Source organism: Sparus aurata, chromosome 12, assembly GCF_900880675.1.
Source record: "Sparus aurata chromosome 12, fSpaAur1.1, whole genome shotgun sequence".
Taxonomy (NCBI): Eukaryota; Metazoa; Chordata; class Actinopteri; order Spariformes; family Sparidae; genus Sparus; species Sparus aurata.
The window spans coordinates 7,136,574-7,155,571 of NC_044198.1; the positions used below are offsets into that span (position 1 = coordinate 7,136,574).

The following is an 18,998-nucleotide window of genomic DNA, read 5'->3' on the forward strand; positions in this document are numbered from 1 at the left end:
TCATGCCAGTCTTTATCGATGTGGTCCGCAGCATCAGAACTGAAAACCCAGCTGTATAAGACGAAAAGTTGAGCCCAACTTCGGAATTTTGGCAAATGTTGATATTAGGGAGCAAGTTAAACTCTGATATCAATACATCGGCCTACACGCACACATTTTTGTAACGATACCTCAAATGTGGTTTTGAAACCCTTGTTTGACAGTGACAGAATGTTATGGAGGCAGGATATGTTGCAATGCAACGATAAACCTCCAGTGAACTGAAAATATAAATCACCCCAAGCATGTTATGTTCTGTAACAAAAGTAAATAAAAATCTTATATTGGCACACATCAGACAACACATACTCTTAACACAATTGATACTGATATATCTGTAACAGGTAAATTATCGACCTCCGAAACCATCTGGCTGATAAATAGGTCAGGCTCTAATAGACCATATTGACACAGCGGCCATTTTCCTCTGACATCAAGCTAAAGGTAGGAAGCTCCAATGTCGCCCTGCTGCGTTCCAGGTTGCAAGTCAGATAGATGTAACAAACCTGACAGATTATCATTTCACTGCTTCCAGGTTGATATGAGACTGAATAGACAACTGTAGTGAAATCTGGAGGTACATCAGGCTATATTTCAAGGTCAAACAACATATTTGATGACCCGTAAGCTTAGAGCTAACAGCCAACGTTAGCATTGAACCACTTCCCCGCTTGATACACATTACATGACATGATATTATAGGTGTAAATTCATTCTAAAACAACAACACACACCTTGGGCACATTTAGTTAAACCTGGAAGCAAAACGCAGTTGATGCCATCAAACTATAATGTTTGCCAAGAATTTGTTGAATGCTAACGTTAGCTAAATATTGAAGTACGGCCCAGTTTCTTTACAGATTTTCACTATCCATCATCTTATCAGTTGCTGATCAGACAGAGAGATGATAACAATTTGTCAGATTTCCCACATTTATACAACTTGCAACCTGTAAAACAGCAGTAAAACATTATCCCAGCCGTTGAGCTTCCCACCCTGAGCGTGACATCAGAGGAAAATGGCCGCCATGTGAATATGGTCTATGGAAGGAAGGGTAGATATAAGGTAAAAAGACAGATAGAAATGCAGATACTGTATATAATTCATGTTTTTACATAACCCTTTTATTTACTGTATATGAACACGGCTGAAATGAAATGTGTTAAAACACTATATGATTTTAAAAGCCGCCAGTGTGCTATATGACGGAAATTTGACCGAGTGAATCCTGAAACACTGACAGACAGACGATGCCCTACACCTCCACTGAGTCAGAGGAACTGTATCTGACCTCCTGTGGGACATATGATCTTGGAATAGAACCAATATTATTCTCACTAAATGACAGAGAGATTCCCAGACTCAGCTTCAGTCTATTTCCAGCATCTCCTCCTCTGTCAGCTGCTGTGTCAGCACAACGGCAGGGCCGGTGCGAACCGAAGCAACACAAACAAACACTGACACGCTTGAGCTTTTATTTTACAAAGGCCTGAGTACAAATCTGTGCTAAACGCTCAAAGCAACAGTTGTAAAAATTAAAGCTGATTCACATTATTTCCTAAAAAGTCCAATTGTTTTACTTCCAGCAGCGGCTCCAGGCCACAGGATGAGACACCTCTCCAAACAAGGAAGCAGCAGGGATATCCGTCACTCATTTTCCCCTTTCCTCTGCAGCAGCTGATGTGTTTCCTCTTGTTCTGTGCTGCAGCATTTTTCTGATAAAGGATTTCTGATTACGGCAGCTCCGGTCACTGAACTGATATACTAGTACAAAACAGTTGTTAAATGGTTTTTAAGCGATTCTCTTGAGTTTTGTAATCTCACAACGAGTCTCTAACATATTAATGTTGATTAAAATTCAAACCTAGTTTTCAAAAACGGTTCACACACAACAGGCTCTATCAAAACCCCCTCTGAAGGTCGACTGACGACATCAGTTATGCAAGTCATGTTGGTTAATAATGGGCTTAACAATTAAAAATTCAGTCAAATCAGTGTTGTTATTGATATATAGTCTGGGCAAACATGTATGGAAAGATGGTGGGCTGCCAGGCTGGCTATGCAGAGTTAAAACTGCACAACATTATACATACAACGTTTAGCGACTCAGATTGAGTCTCAGGTTAACTTAACAGATAAAAGAGTATACATTTAAATTCAAATATGGCGTAGCTGGTAATGTTTTTGATGTCCAATGTTCAATATTAGAAAGAAAGAGTTATGAGCACGCCTACAACTTTGAACAGCCACACTCTCATTTCAGTGCAGAGCGTCAGGCTGGATTTACAGACACACCCTTTATTTCCACGGATATTCCCTCACTCCTCTCTCTCATCTCCTGTATTGGCCGTTACCGAGTCGTGTAAATAATGTAACTATGATGATTAAATAGTAAAATGCGTGCTGCACGTCACGCTGTAACCAACGACTGAGAATGAAGATCAGAATCACATCAGGAAGAGACCGTACTGTGGATTTTTCCTCTCTGACCTCCTGATAGAGGCACAACAATGCAGGAACACACCAGTCAGACAGAAGGGAAGGGAACTAACAAAACACATCGCAACAGCTGTGTCAACCTAACAAGGCAGATTGGCACACACACAAACACACTCCTGAAGAGCCTCCTCATGCCTCTCACTTCCAGTTTAACAGGATACACATCCTCATGGAGGCGCAAGAAAGAAAAAGAAGACAGCCTTAATGCAAGTGACATTCAAGTGTAGAGAGGCAGGATCTTCTTTGGAAAAAAAAAAAAAACAAACTGACCACACACGATTTAACCAAACTGAACCAATATTTAATAGGAAGTGTGATGTGACTGGGTCAACACACAGGCCTGACACGTTACGCGGCGGTGAGGTGCTGACAGTTTCTCCCTTTGCCTCGTCGTTCTCCCCCCTTCAGGGACTTTCACCTACGAGTGCATGACCCATTTTTTCTCTCGATCTCGGCTTCAACAGCAGCATCACTCCCGAGAGGATCCGACACGGCTGATCTTAAAGAGACAGGCGGACGTTTCTGCGGGCCGCGCACTGGAAGACGACGACAGCCCCTCATCGCTCTTCAGCTCACTGGGTTTTACAGTCGTGTTGAAGCTTCAGTTGTGAGGTCTCGACTTAAATAAGCCAATGTTAAAATAAAAAAAGAGGGTGGTTTTATCATCGTCAGTTTTACTCATGGTGAGATTAAGTTAAAGGTTCACCAGTGACAGTCAACTAGAAATGTATCATCATGAGTCGCTTGTGATTCCTGCAGTTCAATATCTTGAGCAATGATTTACAATGAACGAACTAGAAATCTAATACTGTATAACAAAACCAATCTTGAAAGCCAGAGCTAGTGTTTGTTCACAGCCTGTTATTTAGTCTGCAGCCTGGTCAGACAGGCCTGCACTTACATAACACCACAGCCAGCCCCAACCAGCACAAGTCGGCTCTAAAAAAAAAATCTCATGGAAGATCGTGAGCTTGTAGCCTCTCTGGCCTCATACATCCATCCAGTGAGAGGTCAGAGGTCAGGACGGCTGAGGAGGGGCGCAGGTCACCCAGCCATGACAGAAAATGGACTTGTGTAAAGACTCTTTCCCATGACCTGCACCAATGGGTGATGGTAGATTATATACGGGAACAGGGAGAAGGTAAGTGTCATGAGACCTCCCTGCAGGTCTGTATATCTACATGTACTGTATGTTAATGATAGTTAATGATCTCTGGTGACCGTGTTTGCAGTACGTCGACTGACTTTCATGCAGTTTACACAAGCAAACCCAAATAGCTCCGATTCTGAGCCGATGCAAAAGATGTTTAAAAGACAACCCTTTATATTTTCATAGGCAGTGGGCCTAGCAGAAAAAAATCAAGATATCAACAATCTTAAGACACAGATAACTACCTGCTGAGATACAACAATATATGTATGTGCCCTTATCATTCAACAAATATAGGTTGCTAATAGAGATGTGAAGTCTCGCCTCTTCGGGTGTGCCCCGATCAGATCTATTTTGGGAAAAAAACTGTACAGTAGTGGTGGACTAATCTTTTTTTGATACCATTTGAGTTGAACCATGAATGAACAAATATGATGTTTGTCAATTGAAAATATAAGATAGCATGAGATAAGAAATAACAGTAAAATACCAATTGGTTTTGTGTAAAAACGCTCAGTGATCCAGGTCGTCTCGCTCCACAGATGTCACCAACAGCAACATCAATCACCAGTGAAAATCAATAAATCTGGTCACACTGACAGCAGCAGTTATGCGAAGGAAGAGTTGTTACTTTTGCAACTGCTGGGTGTGCACTCTTTCTAATCCTGTACTTTCACAGTCTTACACGTCGACTTTCTCCAGCTGAAATATGAACTTTTAAATCGACAAACATGTAAAATTCAAGGCACGATTCAAATGGGATTAAAATAATTATTGTTCTGTTGAATGTTCATTCAAAATACTGCATTTAATCACACAAAACATTGCTTAAGGGGTTACATTTTAAAGAAATGCTGCACAGAACAACTATTTACTGTGTAATGAGGTCAGTGACAGCCAACTGATTGAAAACTACTGTGCAAAACCTGGTGCTGTAACACTCCTACTGGACGCTCCCAGTTAGAATTATTTTAGCAGGTATGATATTACTGTTTCTTTTAAGATGATAAGAAATGTTTTGTATTTTCAACACATTTTATTCAAGACATAACACTTATGGTTAAACTAAAGTGCTGAAGGGGATGTTAATTGAGAATTAATAAGGGAGAGGAACTGACAAACACCTCAAGGTATTTCATGTAAGAGACTCACACTGGAGGAGCTTGATGCATATTGTCATAGTTTTAATGTGAAGTAAGTTAAATAAATTCTTATCTTGTGTCCCGGCATGAACTTGTCTCCTGGTATCTATCAAATATCATGTGTATTTAACTCTATGACAACATATTTGAATGATTCCTCCTCCACTGTAAGTTGAATGCATTAGTTTATTCCAACAAATGTCGTTTGGTGCAACCAGAAATCAAACTACAGTTCACTTTTACAGATTGTGGACACCCATGCTCTCTCTAGAACACAGGTGACTCCCAAGAGGTGTGTCGTTGGTTGCCTGATGGCAAAAACCGATGTTTTTTACGAAATAATGGGACTACACATGTAAATCCTTCATCTATCTTGTTTACATCTTTTATTTTTCATTAACCTGCTCTGTCCCAATTAAATAATCAATCATCAATCCTAATAAAGCAGGTGAAGCAGCTGTAGGTGGAGGCCAACAGTCCTCTAATACACTGTGATCCTCCCGAGGCTCGACACTCACTGGAGCACACACACATTATGAGCGATCAAATTAAATCCCTGAACAATTTAATCAGATCCCTCTCTAATTATAACCTAAATATTCCATTTTGATTGGAAATGCAACACATTAGGGAAAAATAGGTTGCTCTTACTGCCACTTCCTTTTCAAGATGGATAACCCTAACCCTAACCCTAAACCGCTTATCCAAACGGTCATTGATCATTCATTTAATGTAACCTTTTCTGAACCACCCGGCTAGTTCGCCAAACAATGAAAACACAGTTGAGCAAACAGGCCTCAAGTGTAGTGTAGTACATCGTCAGAAGGCTTAGATTCTCACGATTCTATTCATATGCAAACCATTTCAAAGCATGTATGAAGTTTTGCCAACTCACCAATAAAATATCTGGGTGTTTCATTAGTGCATCAAACTCCAACAAAAACTGTCTTCTCTTATTCCCAAATGTCCACTAAATCCTTTTCAGTTACATATTAAGTCCATTAATATACTGTGACGGAATGGAGAAAGTATGCTTTCTCACTCTGTTATCTCTAATATGACTCTCATTTCACAGCAGAAGCTGCGTTAACCATGCTCAGATAGCAGATGCTTGATTGACAGCTGTTTTGAGCTAATATGACCATCTATGCCCACCCTAGAGCATACAACAGCCAATGGGAGATTGTGTAGACAAGTGACCCACTCGATCTTCTTTCTCTGCTCTTCTGAGCCACTTAAACAACAGCCTCCAGATGATCGATGCATAATGTAACCAATTACCCATCAAAATGGATCAAAATCCAGTTTAAATCAGTTTTAAAGCCCTAACCTCGAAAGTAATGCAGGTTTATGTAGTTGTATGCATTTAGTTCTTTGAATAGTCTGTTTCCCAACATAAGCTTAACCTGTCTTTAACTATTTTATATACATAAAGTCATGTCAATACAGAGATAAAGGACTATAATGAGTTTTTGCCATGTGTTAAGTGTTAATTTTCAGTGATGTTGCAATTTGAACTTGCACTACGTAAGACTATATAATGTAGACCCACTGTGTTCTCCAGCTAATAGGAGCAGTTACAAGACTTATGGAAGCAGATTCTTTAACTAAAAAAAAAGCAGACACACAGGGATTTAAGTGAAACTGGGAAACCACACAACCACTGGGAAAGCGAGCGATCCACTATGATGCTGCAGGCTGTGACAACCTGGCTGGAGCTCTGTCTGAAGCGCTGCAGTCGACTCCAGCTTAATGTACGACATAAAAGCCTGAATCTATATCATTTTGCACATAAAATCCGCTTAGAGTTCAAATAAAAACTTGACACACTGCCATCATGTCGCGCTACCCTTCCTCTGTCTCCCTTAAATGTGCGTTTCCTCTTTTTGTTTGTGTGGATGGAGGACGAGAGCATCTTGGCCGACGCTGACTTGGCTTTCCACACTACGCCGATCGTCTATAAGTAGCTATTTGTGTAACACGGTGTTGGATATGTCTGTACTCCATGTGTGTGTACGTATGCGAAAGGAGGATGGAGAGAGCAGTCATGTGCTGCTGAGGAGAGTGGGAGGAGGATGTCTGCCAGCTCTGACACAGCACTCTGCCTCAGTGAGAGAGAGGGGGGATTCATTAAGATCATGAGCCACTGTATCAAAGCATTAGGGAGCTCTATATCAGCCAGCCATTCATGTACTGTAACCACGAGGACGTGACATTTAAGCATGGATTTATGGGGAGCGTGTGTGTGTGTGTGTGTATGTGTGTGTGCATGTGTGTGCAGCTTGTGTACTTGTGCATGTGTTTTTTACGGAGGCCCAGCGGCGGCAGGCACTGCGTCAGACACTGAACCCAGACGACACTCTGGTTCAGTGATGCTTCCAAGGTCAGTGGAGAGCTGTTTGTGTGTATGTGTATGTGTGTGTGTGTGTGTGCACGGCGCTACTAAGTGCATGCACGTGTCCTTCTCTGTATCACCTTTCTCCTTTCTTCTCTTCCACAAGGCCTACGCAAAGAGCAGTGGGTACACACAAGCCTGCTTCCAGATAATTCCAAGGAAGAGTGACCTGATGCATCCCAGCCAATCAGATTAATGTTTATTTGCTACCACTCAAGGAGTAAAATGAGGAAATATCAGCCTCAAATCAGTGCATTAGGAGACAGGACGTTGTTAGCCTAGATTAGCACAAGAACCGCACAAAGGTGGAAACGGCTCACCTGGCTCTTTCCAAGGATTAAAATAAACCACACCAACACTCTAAATTCAGTAGGTATGAACTCTTGATGAAACGCATGAACAACCACTTGGTATTAAGGAGGGTTCACTTTATCCGTCTGCACAGTAGCCTTCCTGTGCTGCATCCTGCAGCTATAGCCCAGGTTTCCACAATCTCTAATGACAGGTCCTGAGTTTGAAATGAGCAAACCTGGCAAATTCACTGCAAAGTCCAGACTCTAGGAAGCTGCCTCGTCCCTGCACCTGGCTATTGTTTGCCAAGAAACTGCCCTTTGAACAGAGCCAGGCTAGCTGTTTCCATCTACTTCCAGTCTGTCTGTCGAAGCTAGGCTAACCCTGTCCTGACCGCAGCTCTGTGAGGACATGACAGTGGTATCGGTTTCCTTGTCTTGATCTCTGCTACAATAATGAATATATTTCAATGGTTTTCACAGTCATGAAACAACAGACAAGGCTGAAAGAAACAACAATACCCAAAACTAATTCAGTGTCCAGTACTACTCTTAACTCAACTGGCATCTTTCAGCACAAGCCTTGCTTTCTTTAAACCCATTTTTGGGGGATTTGAAGGTTCAGTGAGAATAACCTGCAAGCGTCAGACTGCATAGAACCAGTTCTAACTCAAACTTATATTGAACCATGAGTCTAATTGGAGACGAGGACAGAAGGGCAGAGATCAGCCGCCGTCCTCACCTCTAAAGTCTCAAGAGTCAACTTGATGAGCGTATGAGTGTTAAGCACTTGCTCGCGGGAACACATTTATGCATACAGAGCAGAAAACGCTCCATCATTGGATTTTATGCGTGTGGGTTTTGAGACTCCGTCATAGTGATGCTCTGTTTCATGCCCGCTTCATCAGTCTTTTTTCTCCTTTTCAACTGACGCATCGTCTCGTTCCTTTAAGTTTTGATGTGCATGTTGAAAATCATGCAATAATCATTTGGATCGGACCAACACTGAAGAAGACACATTTATTGTGTCCCAACTGCCAAAATATTACACTGTGAAGAGTATTTGGCATGTATTCCATTACAGTGTATTGTGATGGTGTATCTGATATCACTGTGTTGAGTGTTGTTCCTGGAACATCATAATAAACGTTGCCCCAGGGTTATCATTTTGACTTACAAGCCAGTGACAAAGAATGCATTTAGAGAAAACTGTTGTGGCTGAGTGGGTTTATTATATGAGTCTTACTCAGGAGACAGGGTTTTGTGTCCTGTCTGGAACATATTGTTATCATACTGTTCACTTCTTAATGTTGTAATTATTATTTCTTCTTCTCTTTTACATTTTCTGCTGCACTTAGGTTAGGGTTAGGGAAATAAACCACTTGGTTAGGTTTAGGTTTATACACACTCTTTCACAATGTTAACCACGTGTTTGAAAGAATAGCTTCTCCCATGTGGATAGTTATCTGAGTGGCAAAGCTATTGCAGTACAAATATATGATTGCTCATCAATGGTCGTCCTGGATCAACACCAGCACGGTGATATCAGAGACAAACTGACAGCTGACACATCTGTTTTTGTCTTGATTGTCCCCCCCCCGAGTTTAGCCAAAACTAAATCCTTCACACAGGAGAACAACAACAAGTATCCTTTACTGTTGTGGCTGTGATGTGCCTTTTGAATTTTTGGATTAGCTGAACGATGAAAAAAAGTTATCACCATGCCTCAATGAGAAAATAAGAGACTATGTTGTTCAGGGTGGAATCTCAGTTCACTAACCAGCTGCTGATGACCCTCCTGTTTGCAGTCAGACTGCCGTTTCTTCTCTTCAATTTCTGCTAAATGGGAGCATTTTGTCTCATAAGTGGAGAAACTCATTACTTGGATCTGATATGCAACTAAACAGCAGTAATGCATATGTGACAGCTACTGCATGTAGAGGACGAACCTCATGACCCTGAACAGGAATAAGATGAAAATGAATGTACAAAGGCTGGGTTGGATATCTGTGAGACAATAATAATGTGTCTGTAGACAGAGAAGTCCCATAATGCTGCGTGGTGTTATTGGATTTACAGGATTTTAGCAGAAATATAAAGTATCTTGAGTTGTGAGCTATACATTCAGTCGACTAAGGCCAATAACAGATTCACACTTGGCGCTTTATCGATAAAGACTTTCTCCCTTTAATTTCCAGAACATTCACTGCAGTATACAACTAGATCAATATCATGATAGGAAATAACTTACAATCTGATAAAAGATTTTGTCCATATTACCCAGCTCCAATGAATTAGTCCAGACACATGATTGGTTGTCTGGTGAAGAAAGGAGGATTTGGACTGAGTAACATGAACGCCTGTACAATGTAATGAGATCCAGTTTAACAGCCTTATATGCATTACAGTTCATATAGTGCGTAAGTGTTCACACCCTGAATGTCAAAAACCGAACACTGCTTCTTTTCACTGGTTGTAAATTACAAAAAGAGCTGCTGTACTAAGATTTAAATATCTCCCAGTTCGGGTCATCAGTCTGCTGCTGAGCTCCTCATCATTCAGCTTTATTTCCCTTCTCCTGCTCTCTGGGACTGATGCTCACACACAGTTATGAAAGGGGAGGGTGAAGCTCTGCTTCGCTGCCCATCCCCCTCCTCCTCCATCCTGGCTGCTACATCCACTGCTGCAGAGAGGACCCATGATGGTGTCACCCTCCCTTTTTGCCCCCTCTGCCTCCACCAATCCCATCCCGGCTACACCTCAGCCAAACAGGGCGCAGGTGTTGCCTGCTGCGTGCCTGCCTTTACCTACTGGGAAACAGGCTCGAGTGTTTACATCGTTCTAGAAAATTCACTCGACACTGCGATCCTGCGTGCGTCTGCCTTTAGTTTGACAAACTGGGTTATGTAATTGCCAGCCACAAGGACTAAGTAATTAAATAATGCAGAACGTACAGGAATGTTGGGCATGTGAAGATGCATTGTGTAATGATGTAGGTGTGCAGATGATGTCTCACGGCCTCAAGCTAAAAATGCTGCAATGTTACAGAAAAGATATTAACATGAGCACGACTACCAGTGATGCAGAACATGAAAATGATACGAATGATCAACCTTAATACAGAACAAGCCAAACGATATCTCCTTATCACCTAAAACAATGTGTTCCAACTTCACAGCAGGGCTGGCCGTTAGTTATTGATGGGATCTTATGATAATATGACTATATAATGTAATCAGCTCTGTGAAGAATCAATGAAAATCAATTATTTCGCGCAAACTAATTAAATACTCACAAAATGAATCAATAAGGTTTTGGTTGACACATATGATGTTTTTGTTTTCTTTTCTAGTAACAGTGGAACAGAGTTCATTGACCTTAAATGTGATCTCTCTGTGTGAATTTAACCTAATTGTAAATATTCTGACATTGATTATTAAAGGTGCACTACGTAGTTTTCGGGAAGATATTTATTTTCAAACTATTTTTTTTCTACCACTGAATAAACTGAACAAAACAAACTGACCTTAGTGGACAACACAGTTTCATACTGTTTTACTTTGTTTATATGTGGCGGACCCTGCCACCTTTCTTGCTTCAAAAACCGTATTCTGGGGGCCCAATGTTCCTCTTAGTACAGCTTGTTTATTCACTCATGGAAAAAAAAAGATATTTCAGAGAGTTATTAATATAATAAATATTCAAATTCTGTTTGAATTTCTTCTCCAGAACTACGGACTGCCCCTTTAAGGAAAATATTTATGTATCTAACGTGATATTTGTACAGAATTTCAACATTTCAGCCATACATTCCCCAACTAAACGGCCATATTTTTATACAAGATTAATGAAATATATATATATAATGATATTTAAGGATAGTCCTCATCAGTGGTTCTTGCTCCATGTGGGAGGCCTGACTCCCACCCAAAGTCCAAACCTTCTCACCCTCTTTCATATCATAGCAGGGATGTACAGTAACTCTCCATGTGCGAGGAGATGGTTGTGTGTCTTTGCGTATGACTGGGTGGGGACGGGGGGCCCAAAATTGTGCAGCAGGACACATAACAAATTAGATACACAAAAATACAGAGATTCCGCAATCCTGCTGCCAGAGAGTGAAATATGACTCCAGAGCCAGCTCGTGGATTTCTGTAGTGGACTGTGAAGCCGAATCAATAACGTGAACAGCGGATATCAGATGAAGCACGTCCTGCACCACGGGCAGGGCACCGAACATCACGAGAAACGTGCAGCCCGAGACATGACTGCGTTTCGTCTCAGGCACCTGGCTTCCTTCACACGAACCGCCCTCTTTAACACTCCACTCTGCAGGCCTGTCTGACATTATCACGACCACCGACACTTGCACCCAGTTGACCCTGCTGAGGAGGATCGAGCTGCGCCTCCATGTTCGGGCCTGCATCAGCACCACACACACACACACGCACTCACACACTGCTGGAGTATCACGTCAGCCGAAATAAATGAGTCTAATGACAATAGCAGATAGTAGCCAGTCGAGTCTACGGCGTCCTAATGACACTGGCTTACACAGAGCTGGGTCTGATCGGTGGCGCAGCGCCAGTAAAGAGCACGATGATGATGATAATGATGAAGATGAGGAGAGGGCATCCGCTGATCGTTACTGGACGGTAGCTTGTGCACAGATAATGCGGAATTTCTGGCGTTGCGGCCTTTTTTTAAAAAACAAGGCAACTTTCTCCTCTTGGATCCGATCCGCCATTAGCCTGATTCAGCCGAGAGGCGCTCCGGTGGAGAAAGGGTGTTTTACGCAGCCGATTCATGCTCCATCAGAGGGGTGAGGCACTGCTCAAATCAGGGAATCCCACTGACTGGGAGTGTTAATCTCCTGTCACGTTATCACCAATAGCACGGAATCACATTATTGGCTGTAATTAGCCAACCAAGGCGTGAGGAGCGGCTGTCTGCAGCGTCTAGTTGACGTTGCAGCGCAGATTATTGCTGAAATAAGCGCTGTTTGGGGCTAAAAGGGCGTATATGGGCTACATCTGCCTGTGGGCGCTCTGCATCCTCCTGGAGAACGATGCCTACGTGTTCCATCAGAGGGCTAATCACCGCTTCTTAGAGCCTAAATAACGTCCCCGCCGCCTGATGTACAAAATTGCGCATCCGCAGCACAGCAGCCCGGAGAGACGGGGCAGCCTCTGCAGGTTACCTAAAGCTCCCTCCCCGCACGGCTCTGCCTTACAACACGGCACAATGGTACACCAACAGCACCACCTTCATCATCATCATCATCCTCATCATCGCCCAGCTGCACTAGCTGACATCCGCATCCTGTAAAAAAAGAACAACACGCGCGCGCACGCACAACCGTATTTGCGCGCCTCAGAGGAACATCTCCCCACATTTAGTCAAATAGGAAATATAATAATCTTACTTTCGCCGACCACCGCCTTTAATCCGATAGGTGCCATGATGCTGCTGAGTGTAGGACTGAGTGTTCACCCTCTGCTTCCTCCCCCTCTCTCTCTCTCTCTCGCTCTCCTCCTCTGTGTTCACCTCACACCGCTGCGGAGGAGCCTCCAGTTGGAAACGTCACCGCGTATCCTTCCGCATCATCCTCTCATTGGTGCTGTCGGACTTTTGACTCCTACTACCGCCACTCATTAGCTTAAACACCTTCTTACTACAGCCATGCAGGCTGCCTGTGCTCCAGCCCTTCATTAATGCTTGGAGAATTCCTAACACGAGGGGATATATTTTACAGTCTGGTTTACAGGAACATGCAATAAAATAATGTATGTCGTGGTATAATCACTGAAGATCAGAGGACAAAAACATAAATATTAATTAAGTGGAGATCATCAGGCTGCAGTTATTGGTTCTTGTCATTATCAGTTCATATGGCTTTTATATACAGTTCCAAAAGCCCATGTCTACAAGATGACTTGTCCCTGAAAAAATTAAAAAAAAACATAAATGTATTCAGCTGACAGCAAGACAAACACTACATGCTTCTATTGCAGAAGTTGAAATTAATAATGGAATTTGTGCTGGATGAATCAAATGACTCCTCAGTGGGATCTGTTCAATGATGGAAAAATAACTCAAGCTGCTATGACTGCTGTCATAAAGGAAATGTTACTAAATGTGACTAAGTGAATTTAATCAATTAATTTGCAGATTGCATGCTGGATCAGAGACAAAGTGGTGCATATTTAAATCAATTTATTATCAGATAGAAAACAAAAAGAAACGCTGATTCCGATGATGTAAGAAATGCTGAACATGGATCCCATAATCAACATGGTGGGCAGTCCAATACCATACACTATACACATACATGTAAATACATGATTTACTTTTACTTGTAATTTTGATGTTTAAGTCAGCTGTATGTCAGGAAATTGATTTTGATGGTTAAAGGATAAGTTCACCCCAAAATGGAAATTCAGTCATTTGAATACTTCCACCCATGCAAAAGGAAAGTCAGGCTTGATTTCATAGTCCACAAAACATTTTCTGGAGCATCACAGCAAAACAGTTCTTCTAAACAACAGAAGTTGGTGGGAACTTGTTTTAAAAGATACAAAAAGAACAATTGAAAACCAGCAAAAAGAACAAAAAACAAACATTAAACAGCTTTGAGTAGCACGGCTCCAAAGCACTCAGCTCCTAAGCTGATTTAAAAAGACTTTATTTACACCACTTTAGATCATTTCAGCTTTATAAAGGGTTGCAATAAGTCTTTTCAAATCAATTGGTGATCTCGCGGCTTTCCAAGACTTATTCCTACATCAGTTGTTTAGGAGAATGCTGCAGGGCTGTTTTGCTGTGAAGCTCCAGAAATGTTGGTTTGGGGTTGAGCAGAATAGCGACCAAGTTTTCATTTTTGGGTGAACTTATCCTTTAAGTCTGATACTTTGAAATTTTTACTCAAGTCTGACTTTTGAGCCTCATTTATTGATTTTCTTAACCACACAGAGAGCTAATGGGGATCCAAAGGAACCATAAACTCTTCACTACTCCACCTCGGCAATATGGTTAATGTGAATATCAAGAGAACTTGGCATCAGTCAGTGATAATGTGGAGGATGTTTTGTTCCATTAAAGGTTCATTTATTTGCTCTGATGGCATTATTATCATTATTATTATTATTATTATTATTATTATTATTATTATTATTGTTATTATTTTTATTATTATTATTATTGTTATTAATATTATTAGTATTATTATTATTATTATTGTTATTATTATTTTTATTATTATTATTGTTATTATTATTATTATATATATAGAGAGATATGGTATTGTCTGATTGGATTTGTAAGGTTTGTAATGAATGATGGAAGTGAGGCTCCCTCCAGTGCATACGGGACCATCTCACTATTAACCATGCGAGAAACAAAGCGTCCACAAGGGGGCAGCATGGATCTTCTGCGGGGCAGCACAAACACTGAGCATCATGGGAAACTCTTATTTTCTCACAGTACAAACCTCTGATAGTATTCAGGCTAAATCTGGCTTCACGAGTTCTGTTATAGACATTACTTCAAGCCCAAACTATTTTTAAAATGAGCTCTGGAATGATCTTCATACGGCCGGCGGTACATGGAGGTTGGTGTTTTACATTGTCATATGAATAAGTTATACATTTATAGCTTAATAAAGTCAGACTGCACACACACACACACACACGCGCGCGCGCACAGTGAATAGTGAGTAGCTGTTCCTCTATTAAGCTCCTGGTTCTGGCCACACCCTTGGCAGGGCCGACTGAACACGTTGGACCAGTGATGACTCCCAGAGGGTGTGTCCTGCCTCTGTGAACCAGGCCAGTGTTCACCTCCTCCTCCTCCTCCTCCCTCCTTGTCACCTCGCCTCAGTCCTCCTCCTCTGGACCTCAGAGACTCGCAGCAGCAGCGCCGGAGCCGTGCACCTCTCAGGGGGGAACCGAAGCATTTTCCCAGCGGCTCTGTTCGGATATTTGACACTGTTGGAAATACCACCGACACATATTCACCCTTGACTACAACCTGTGAGCAGCTCGGATAACTGCAGATCTGTTGAGGCAGTCGTGTGACCATGGGGGACGTAGTTTCCTCTCACCTGGATGAGAGCAGGCGGGAGATGATTACAGGTAAGAGAGGAGTGTCCCCGCGGCAGCTGGAGACAGTTTCCCACACACTGGAGTTCCGCTCAGGTTCTTCTGTTCACATTCATAAACGTTTTCATAAGCTTCATTTGGTTTTTAGTTTTTTTTAACCTTCAGCTGTGTCGTGTTATTACAGATTCATGACTCAGTTTTATGTATTTCACACAGTGAATTACTTTATTTTGCTTCTTCAGCCTTGCAGAGTCAGCAAATCCAGCAAAACAGCTGTAATTATATCGAACATCTGCTTTTCTTTCTCTTCTGTGTCAACATGATCTAAAAACTCATAACTTTGTGTTAAGGTCCTTGAAATAAGTGTTAGTTGATCGGTATAAGGCCCTTGTAAGTCCTCATAACATGCTTATTAAGATTTATCGGACTGTGTTAAGACGAGATGTGCTCATAATAACATCTTAAAGACGCTTATAAGCACAGTTTACCTTGAAAACGTTATTAAATTCTTATGAGTGTCTTATGGTTGTTCATAACAGCGTTTCAAACAACTAACGTGCCTGTCATGTCATTGATAAACCCTTGCTTACGTTTTTTCTCGCTTTCATTAAGATTAATTCTTTATTAAGCACTTGTTAACATTTAACTTTGCTTTCTGCAGCTTACTGGAACAGCAATGCTTATTAAGGTTAAAAGCCATTATAATGCACTTACAGTTACTGGTTTCTCTTAACAATCTGAAGCTTCTATAAGCCTAATTTCTTTAAGGACTTCTAAATATAATGTGTTATATGTTTATTATGATGTTTATTATTCTATTATTGACACCTATATTGCGTTATTAATGTTGATAAGCACCATATACAGACATATAGGGGCCTTATTACCTATTAACCAACAAAATGATCTTAAAGGAAAAGTTCATCCAAAATTATAAATCCAGTCATTATCTACTGATCCCCATGCTGGTGGAAAATTGGGTGAAGGTTTCTTAATTCACAAAACATTTCTGGAACTTCACAGTGTTGCAGCATCTACTGAAGTAGATGGGGACTTGTTTTAAAATGTAAAAAAAAAAAACATAAAAAAAAGTCGCACAAAAAGGCTCCATTCAACTTTTTCGGCATAATCCAAGTTTCCAGAAGCTCTAAGATCCCATATTGATTTAAAAAGACGTTATTTACACCCTCTTTAAAACTGAAATCCTCACTTTAGCAGCTAAGCTAAAAGCATCAGCACACAGCCTGTCTGCAGCGGCCACACAAGCTCAATCGTGCATCAGGGGTGTCAGTACTTTTTCAAGTCAGTTTGGGATCTCGGGGCTAATTACACTGGATGAGCTGTATAGGGCCATTTAGTGTTTTGTTTTGTAGGTTTTGAATCCCCTTCTAATTTCAGTTGTTTAGGAGAATGCTGCTTTGCTGTGAAGCTCCAGAAACGCTTTGTGGACTATGAAACTTTTAATTTGTGGCTGGACTTTTCCTTTGATATATACTGTTAAAGGTCTTTAATCTAGCTGTCAAGCTGACCTGCAGAGAGACCCTTCCTTAATGATTTGTCTAACACATCTCATTTAATTTTCTGAATACTGTGTTGTTAAAAGGCCTGCAGATGTCCAGCTTTTTATTTTCCAACGAAAGCAATTCCATCCCAGCGAGTGTCACCTTCCCCTGTTTGATTCTGGCACAAAGCTTCTCATTCCCATCAGTGCATTGTTGCTCTGCTCCGCATGAAGCGTTCCCCTGAATCTGCTGCAGGCCCATTTCTCAGAGATAATAAGTAGGTTTCCCAAAGGGGAGCATGTTTGTATAACTTTGGGACCGACTGCTATTTAAGTCTCAGATTGCTCCAGCCTCCCACTGTGAACTGTGTGCAGGTCTGTGTGACCGTTTCTCCGAGGCATGGGACCGGAGGCCGAAACACTGTCGGGAATCCAAACACGCTTTCTTGAAATTATGAGACCATCATTGCTAGATGTAGTTTAATGACGCATTAAATGTCCAAAGAAGACTTGCTCGTTTTTATTTTTGGGTGTGCATTTAGATCCTCCAGACTTCGCAGAAACAGTCATTTTGGCCTCAGCTGGATGTTCTTCAGGATTGTTATTGTGTTTATATGTTTAAGCTGGCAAGCGTTCTTTTATGAGGAAACCACTTCTGGAAACCAAAGATTATGTTCTTGAAGTCCAGGCCCTCAAGTTTCTTTGTTGTTATTGTTGTAGTTGTAGTTGTTGTTTGTGAACCAGGCAGAGAAATACTTGTTGGTTTAATATGGAAAGAGTGACGGTGTTAGAAGCTGCCGTCTTTGAGTCTTGGACTGTTGGTCGGACAAAACAAGCAATTTGAAGACATCACATCTCGCATATGCTGAATGTGAGAGCCATATTTCACCAGCTTGTCAAAATGTTATAGATCATTGATCATCTGCTTGATTATTGGATAACTGATTATCCACAAATTAAGAATGAGTTCATAGATATAACAAACAATTTTTGTACCCCTACTTGAATGACGCTGGCCTCTTTATCTGATGTCACGACTCTAAAAACTTCTGTCTGCCGACCGCTCAGAATGCTTTGCAACCACTAATCACAGTTGTGTGTGTTTACAATTAACCCAACATGCTGAGCTTCAACCCAACATTTTTTAGCACACACACCGATGGCAGAGGCTGCGATGCAAGGTGCCAACATGCTCATCATGCTCAGCCATGCACACACACTCACACACTGATGGAACACCCATCTGTTCCATCGCAATTTGGGGTTCAGACGGACGACTGGTTGATCGAACCGCCGATTCCATTTGGTGGGTGACAGCTGCCCCACAATGAGCTTAAAAGAAGCTCAAAACAAACATGAACGGTGTATTCTTGACTGCAACCTGACTGATGCTGGATTTCTGTGGCTGAAACTGATATTAAGGAGTAAACAGAATATATATGAACACACCTTTTTTTCAAATTATCCCTGAAGAGATAGAGATAGGTATGGATGGGATCAATGATAAACAGTTGGAGTACTGTGCAAAATGACATCATTGCACTATAACAATCCATTTCACTGGGAATTTAATGCTTCTTTTTCCACATTAATTTAAATATCAGACAACACACACGCCAATACCGAAATGTCTGTGATAAGCCGCTCTCTGCTGATAGTATCACCTTATCAGTTTGCGTCTCACAAGATAATCTCACCTCAAAAGGTCCACTCCAGTTTGAACTGGGTCCCCATTGTCTTCATCAGTGAACGAGGCTGTCTAGATGTCATCACGACAAAAGGTGACTTGTAAAGGAGCTTTTTGTGAAACCAATTGATCAGTCGGTCATTATCTGCTGATACTGGCCTACACTGGTGTCAACTCAAATGTTGTCCGATATGT

At 41.5% G+C, this 18,998-nt stretch overlaps 2 protein-coding genes across 3 annotated transcripts in view; one reads left to right on the top strand and one right to left on the bottom strand.

The window, feature by feature from the left end:
• stxbp1a (syntaxin binding protein 1a) overlaps positions 1-13,100 on the bottom strand; it is a 37,009-nt gene extending 23,909 nt beyond the window's left edge. For both annotated transcript variants that reach the window (XM_030435115.1, XM_030435114.1), the window contains exon 1: positions 12,942-13,100. In XM_030435115.1, the coding sequence (XP_030290975.1) occupies positions 12,942-12,978 (37 nt within the window). In that variant the 5' untranslated portion in view covers positions 12,979-13,100. The remainder of the gene's footprint in view (positions 1-12,941) is intronic.
• Positions 13,101-15,372: 2,272 nt separating this feature from the next.
• The window catches only part of niban2a (niban apoptosis regulator 2a), a 34,659-nt gene continuing 31,033 nt past the window's right edge, over positions 15,373-18,998 (top strand). The window contains exon 1 of the mRNA XM_030435799.1: positions 15,373-15,648. Within this exon, the coding sequence (XP_030291659.1) occupies positions 15,594-15,648 (55 nt within the window). The 5' untranslated portion in view covers positions 15,373-15,593. The remainder of the gene's footprint in view (positions 15,649-18,998) is intronic.